Source organism: Aristolochia californica, unplaced genomic scaffold, assembly GCF_029961685.1.
Source record: "Aristolochia californica isolate CCGP_79_NKW_82.1479 unplaced genomic scaffold, dmAriCali1.0.hap1 SCAF_10, whole genome shotgun sequence".
NCBI lineage: Eukaryota > Viridiplantae > Streptophyta > Magnoliopsida > Piperales > Aristolochiaceae > Aristolochia > Aristolochia californica.
The window spans coordinates 21,264,445-21,271,835 of record NW_027181771.1 but is presented as its reverse complement, the minus strand read 5'-3'; the positions used below and the strand labels follow the sequence as shown (position 1 = coordinate 21,271,835).

The 7,391-nt window shown below is 45.4% G+C and overlaps 1 protein-coding gene across 1 annotated transcript; it reads left to right on the top strand.

Moving 5' to 3' along the window:
- The first annotated feature begins 5,086 nt into the window (after positions 1–5,086).
- On the top strand, positions 5,087–5,890 carry LOC137942896 (uncharacterized). Its single transcript, XM_068788618.1, has one exon. It carries the CDS (start codon positions 5,087–5,089, stop codon positions 5,888–5,890), a length of 804 nt encoding a protein of 267 aa, XP_068644719.1.
- The last annotated feature ends 1,501 nt before the right edge of the window (positions 5,891–7,391 follow it).

Here is a 7,391-nt window from a genome sequence, read left to right as displayed (position 1 = left end):
AGGCCAATGAAAGGGCAGTTTGAAGGAAATTACATCAATACCTACTAATTGAAAAAGCTGTAAATTACATAATCTACCCCCTACGTCTACTAGTTACTCTAGATGCTATGGAGTCCATAACATCACCCCCCCTCTTTGAGAAAGAGCTTGTCCTCAAGCTCAAAGGTGGGGTAGAGGGCGCAGAATTCCGCTAGTGGTTCCCAGGAGGCTTCCAGCGGATCTGTGTCAGATCACTGGTCTAAAATCTCCCACGACCCCTGGACACTGCAAGCATGCAACAATTTCTCTGGGGTAGGAAGAGCACGACCCTCATGAACTGGTGGCAAGGGTGTGTGAAGGATCAATGAGTCCCCTCGAAATGGTTTCAAGAGAAAGACATGGAAGATTTCATGGATCTTGGTGTCAAGTGGGAGCTGTAGACGATAAGCAACACTGCCAATCCGAGCCAACACCTGGAAGGGGCCATAATATTTGGGAGAGAGTTTGTGCTGTGTGGCTGCTGTAATGGAAAGCTGGTGGTAAGGTTGAAGTTTAAGCCATACATAATCTCCCAGAGCAAAAGAAAGGTCACGGTGGCCCATGTCACAATAGTGCTTCAGTGTCTTGAGATTTCTCTAAGTGATCTTTGGCCTGTGCAAGCAGAGTATCCTGTTCCCCCAAAGCCTGGTCTAGCGTTGCTACTCGAGACGAACCAGCTTCATAAGATAAGAGACGAGGGGGATCATGCCCATAAACCTGTGTGGTGCCCAGTGCTATGTGGCAAGAGGTGTTATAACAATACTTCGCCCAGGCGAGCCAACAGACCCAACTTTTGGGATTGTCCCCCACAAAACATTGCAAATAGATCTCATAAGTGTTGTTGACCACATCGATTTGGCCATCGGTTTGAGGGTGGTATGCGGAGGAGAAAACCAATTTGGTGCCTTGTAATTTGAATAGTTCCTTCAAGAAGGTACTTGTGAATACTGCATCTCTGTCGATTATGATAGACTCTGGTAAGCCATGCAGGCAGACAATCTGGTCCATGAAAATTTGAGCGACGTGTCTCACTGTATAAGGATGCACCAGGGCCAGGAAGTGCCCATATTTGGAGAACCTATCCACCACTACCAAAATAATAGATTTTTCAGAAGAGTTTGGGAGGCCATCTATAAAATCCATGGAGACATCTGCCCATACATGTGAAGGGAGCTGAAGAGGTTGCAGTAGGCCTGTTGGGTGTAAGGATTCTGCTTTATTTCGTTGGCAAACCTGGCACACAGATACATAGTCAGCTATCATACTTTTCATGCCCCTCTAATAGAAGTCACGACTAAGGCGAAAAAATGTCTTCTGCTGGCCCTCATGAGTGCTGATGTGAAAGGAAGATATAATTTTGTTGAGTAGAGCGGAAGTGTGATGGAGATAAATGCGATTCTTATACACTATGAGGCAATCCAGAATTTCCCAATTGTTGTCCAAGTGCGTTGCTCGATTTTTTGATACAATTCCATAAGCATGGGATGTTGCTAAATTTCATCTTTGATTGAATAAAGCAAAAGAACTCGGGGTTGACTGATGGCATGTAGCTGTGGTTCCAACATGTCCCGACGAGATAGGGCATCTGCCCCCCTGTTAAAGTGGCCTGGTTTGTGCTCCACCTGAAAATCAAACCCCATCAGTTTACTCAGCCAATGTTGTTGTGGGGAAGTATGGATACATTGCTCCAACAAGTATTTCAAACTGCAGTGGTCTGTCAGGATCACGAAGTGTCGACCCCAAAGATAGGGCCTCCAATGTTGAATGCCTTTGGCTAAGCCAAATAAGTTCCCTTTTATATTCAGCTAATTTGTGCTGGTGTGGGGCAAGGTGGCGGTTGAAGTATGCTATGGGATGTCTTTGTTGCTGCAAGACTGTGCCAATGCCCCCTCTGGAAGTATCACACTCAATAACAAATGGTTCTTCAAAATTGGGTAGTTGGATAACCAGGGCAGAGGCTAAGGATTGTTTCAACTATTGAAAAGAAGAATCTACTATCTCTGACCAAGTGAAGGCATTACGCTTAAGTAAGTTCATAAGCGGTGCCGCGATCTAGCCATAGTCAAGAATGAACTTCCTGTAATACTCGGCCTTGCCTAAAAACTCCCTTAAAGCCGTGATGGAATGCGGAGTAGGCCAGTCAATCACTGTTTGTATTTTTCTAGTGTCTACTTTAACCCTGGAGGCGGAGATGACATGACCCAAATAAGCGACCTTTGAGGTACCCATGGTGCATTTGGATCGATTGAGGAATAAATGATGGGAACGCAGGAGGTTGAATACCTGCCACAAGTGCTGAATGTGTTCTTCCCAATTCTTGCTATATATCAATATATCATCAAAGAATACCGGAACATATTTGTGTAAGAAAGGGTGAAATACCTCGTTCATAATTGCCTGAAAGGTGGACGGGGCGTTGGACAGCCCAAATGGCATAACCAAGAACTCAAAATGACCATGATGCGTATGGAATGCAGTTTTCTCCACATCATCAGGGTGTACCCGAATCTGATGGTAGCCGGATTTCAAGTCCAGCTTAGTAAATAATTCTGCCCCATCTAACTCATCCAATAGTTCTTCCACCACTGGTATTGGAAATTTATCCTTTACCGTATGAGCGTTGAGCTCTCTGTAGTCCACACAAAATCGCCAAGAGTTGTCATGTTTTTTGACCAACAACACTGGTGAAGAAAATGGTGAGTGGCTGGGCTGAATAATTCCTTGTGCTAACATATGCTGACATTGGTGCTCTATCTCATCTTTCTACAAATGTGGGTAGCGGTATGGACGCACCACTAGTGGCTCTATGCCTAACTTTAAACGAATCTGATGATCACAAGCGCTAATAGGCAGAAGTGCAGCGGGCTCCTAAAATAAGTCAGCAAATTCTGTAAGGAGTGAGTCTAACTGACATCGATCTGAGTCCATAACTGTGATATTCAGGAGAGTGCACGGTAACTGGGCATGAGTGCCATGTAGCGTGAGTTGTTGGTGAGCTTGCATAAAACTCATAGTAAGGGACTGTAAATCCCATAAAATCGGACCCAACTGTTGCAACCATTTATTTCCCAATACCAAATCAAACCCAACAAGTGGAATGATCAAAAACTCTGCCACAAAGGTGTGTCCTTCAATAAAAAATGTAACTGCTGAACATAACCCCACACTGGTAACCTTTTCCCCATTAGCGATAGAGACTGAAATGCCAGAATTGTGCTGAAGTGTCAAGCCCAACTATTGTGCTGCTAGTTGGCTAAGGAAATTGTGGGTGCCGTCCGAGTCTACAAGTGCAAGTAACATGAGGTTTTGGATGCCAGCATGGACCTGCATAGTGTTGGTGCTGTGTAACCCCATCATGGCGTGAATGGAAATTGCTGGTTCTTCCACTTCGGTGTCTTCCTCATCCACTGGTTGTGTGATATCTTCAGGATCCTCAACCTCTAACCAAAACAGCCATTCGCATAATCGTCCTAGCAGGTAATTTCCATCACAATTAAAACACAGCCCTTGAGCCCTTCTCTGGTCCATATATGATTTGGAAAGGCATCAAATATATTGTGTGGGGGGTGTGGACTTGGGAGTCTCTGATCTATGGGAAGGAGGTGGCCCTTGGCGCAGAGGGAAGTTATTGGTTGGTGGGACACTGTTATGGACTCCATAGTATCTAGAGTCCTTGCTAGATGAAGAGCTTAGGTGGGGACACTTTCACATTAAGTTATGGGCTGATGTTAATTCTGAGTTATGAGTGTGAGCCACATCATGGCTTGGGAAGGTCTATCTTGGGAAGTGTATGCGTCATTGTGGGAAGTGTATGCGTCATGGTGGAAAATGTAAGTCTTGGAAGTGTATGTTTTGGTAAATGTAAGCGTCATGACCTTCTTGTTATAAGGAGGACGTATATCTTTATGAAGGAAGCTTTTCATCAATTAAACTATAGCAAGGGTGGGTTCTCCATAACGAGGTTCAGGGAGAGCTTCCCTTCACAAGCTCAGTTATTCTTCCTTTCGTTGATTCAGTATTCCAACTATTGGTTGATCAAAGAACTCCAAGCCTCCTTCAATGTCGCACGTCAACCTGGAAGGTAGGAGTGATCGTCGGGTAACTCGATCTATGGCGAGGGAACATAACAATGAGGTAACAAATAGGACCACCATCGGAAATTCCTCTTCCCCTACGGATGTGAGTAATTAGATGGATGAACTCAGAATGGAGACACAACTCTGCAACTTCTGTCCACACATAACTAATTGAGCTGCGGGACTCCTTCCAGCAATTTGCTCTTCGAATAGAAGAGTTTATGGCAAGGGCCACTGCCCCTCCTACTTACCCGCACCACCACCACCAGCCGCCACCTCCCCCGCCACCACCAATGGCTCCTTTGTACTCAGCCCGCCCTGTTCCTGGAGGACTTCACGCCAACAGCCCTTCAATAGTGCCTAGGTACACTAAGCTGGACTTTCCTCCTTATGATGGGTCCACTGACCCTCTGCTTTGGTTGCACCAGTGTGACCAATTTTTTTGGAACCAACGAACCCTGGGTTCCCTTAGCAGCATTTCACATGCTTGATGAAGCAAACTTCAGGTATCGCCAATTTCAATCTAAGCATCCGGTGCATGATTGGGACCTTTTTTGAGATTTTTGTATGTTGAGATTTGGGTCACCCGCCTGTAGCAATCCTCTGGGTGATTTAGTCAATCTGAAACAGATGGGTTTACCAGAAACAATTTTAGGAACGACTTGGCCTAGCTAGTCCATATGTGCGTCCCAATCAATATGTTAATTTGTTTACTGTTGTCTTAGCGGAGGGACTTTGCCACGAGGTGGAATTACACGACCCCCCCCCCTCTTTATCCCATGCTATGAATTTGGCTCGCACGTTGGATGCCAAACAACAACTTATGAAAGACTCTATGGGGGCGTCGCCCACTCTGGCCAGGCCGAGCAGCTACTGGAAACTCCTACGGCCATAACTCCCCTTTGCGCCAAGGGCCAACTCCTACTCAAACCTCAGAGCTTCCCCGGTCCACTCCATCACCACAATACTTCAAGCGCCTTTCCAAATCAGATATGGACCATCGTAAGGCACAAGGGCTTTGTTTTAATTGTGATGAAAAATATTTTTCAGGTCAGTTATGCAAGCGGCTCTTTTGGTTGGAAGTGGAAGATCCCAAGGAGACCTCCCCACACGAAGATGAGGAAGCCCCTGAGGAGGAAGAACCGGCCATTTTCATCCATGCAATGACTGGCATACACAACACCAACACTATGCAAGTACACGTGGGCATTCAAAAATTCAAGTTACTTGCCTTGGTTGATTCAGGTAGCACCCACAATTTTTTAAGCCAAACAACAGCCACCCAATTGGGACTTGCAATTCAGAAGAATTCTGGACTCTCCGTCTCAGTAGCTAATGGGGAAAAGCTCACCAGCGTTGGTCTCTGTACAACAGTGCAGTTTGTTATTGAGGGCCACCACTTTGCAGCCGATTTCTTGGTTCTTCCATTGGATGTGTTTGATCTAGTATTGGGAATTAAGTGGCTCCAACAGTTGGGTCCGATATTGTGGGATTTCACTTCATTGACTATGAGTTTCACTTCAGCCCAGAACCCCATCACCCTTCATGGGACTCATGCCCCTTCGCTGTTCGCACTCTGGCAACTTCAGGTGGCTGACTCCGCCTGCAATCACTTACACTCTCTCATTGCAGAATTTGGGGATTTATTTTTGGAGCCGCAATCACTCCCTCCTATCAGCAACTGTGACCATCGGATTCATTTGAAAACGGGAACGAAGCCGATAGTGGTGAGACCATATCGTTACCCACATTTGCAAAAAGATGAAATAGAACGCCAATGCCAACAAATGCTCTAGCAAGGCCTCATTCAAGCCAGCAGGTCTCCCTTTGTGTCTTCAGTGCTCTTAGTAAAGAAAAAGGATCATACTTGGCATTTTTTGTGTTGATTACAGAGAATTAAATGCACACACCATCAAGGATAAATTCCCCATTCCAGTGGTCGATGAGCTTTTGGATAAACTACATGGCGCCAAATTCTTTACCAAGATGGATTTGTGCTCCGGGTACCATAAAATCCGTGTACACCTTGCAGACGTGGAAAAGGCCGCCTTCCGTACCCATTATGGCCATTTCGAGTTTTTGGTCATGCCCTTTTGACTTTCCAATGCCCCCTCCACTTTCTAGGCGCTCATGAACGAGGTATTTCGGCCCCTTCTATGGAAATTTGTACTTATTTTCTTCGATGATATTTTGATGTACAACCCTACCTGGGAAGGCCACCTATAGCACTTGCGTTCCGTATACCACATATTGCGTGCTCATCACTTATTTCTCAAGCATTCGAAATGCTCTTTTGACGACCCGGAGGTCGCTTATTTGGGACATGTTATTTCAGCCTCTGGCATCAAGGTTGACAATACTAAAATTCAGGCCATTATTGATTGGCCCCCTCCTCAATCAGCAACTACGTTAAAGGGATTCTTGGGCTTATCTGGCTACTACCTCAAATTTATACAAGATTATGGTCAAATAGCAGCTCCCTTGACAAGTTTTCTGAAAAAGAATGCTTTCATTTGGTCCAAGGCTGCATCTTCCTCCTTTGCACAACTCAAGCACGCCTTAGCATCAGCACCAGTGCTCCATCTTCCTAATTTTGTGGATCTATTTATTATAGAATGTGATGCATCCAGGGGCGGCATCGGAGCAGTATTACAGTAGCAGGGCTATCCCATTGCCTATTTCAGCAAACAACTGGCTACACATCATCACAAATTGGCGGCTTATGAGTGAGAACTTATTGGCTTAGCCAAAGCCATTCAGCATTGGAGACCATATCTATGAGGTCGCCACTTATACTAACCCACCACTGCAGCCTAAAGTACTTGTTGGAGCAACGCCTTACCACTTCACCCCAAAAGCACTGGCTCATTAAATTAATGGGGTTCGATTTTTGGGTTGAGTTCAAACCAGGCCTACTCAACCGAAGCGCAGATGCATTGTCACGCAGAAATGTACCAGCACCACAACTCAATGCCATCAATCAACCTCGGTTCTTGTTGCTGGATTCAATTCGGGATGAAATTCAACAAACACTGGACCTCCTAGCATTATTGCAAAGCATTGAACAACAGGCCATGGACAGCAACTGGGACATCTAGGACCGCCTCATCTTGTACAAGCAACAGTATTATCTTCCTGCTACTTCGGCCTTACTGCCCACCATCCTATCCACTTATCATGATTGTACCCATGAAGAACAGCAAAAGACATATTTCCACCTTAGTCGTGACTTTTATTGGAAAGGAATGAAAATAATGGTAGCTGACTATGTATAAGCCTGCCAAGTCTGCCAACGCA

What these genes read in the sequence shown, in the direction of transcription:
- LOC137942896 (XM_068788618.1), top strand. Translation starts at nt 5,087, where the DNA reads ATGGACCATCGTAAGGCACAAGGGCTTTGTTTTAATTGTGATGAAAAA.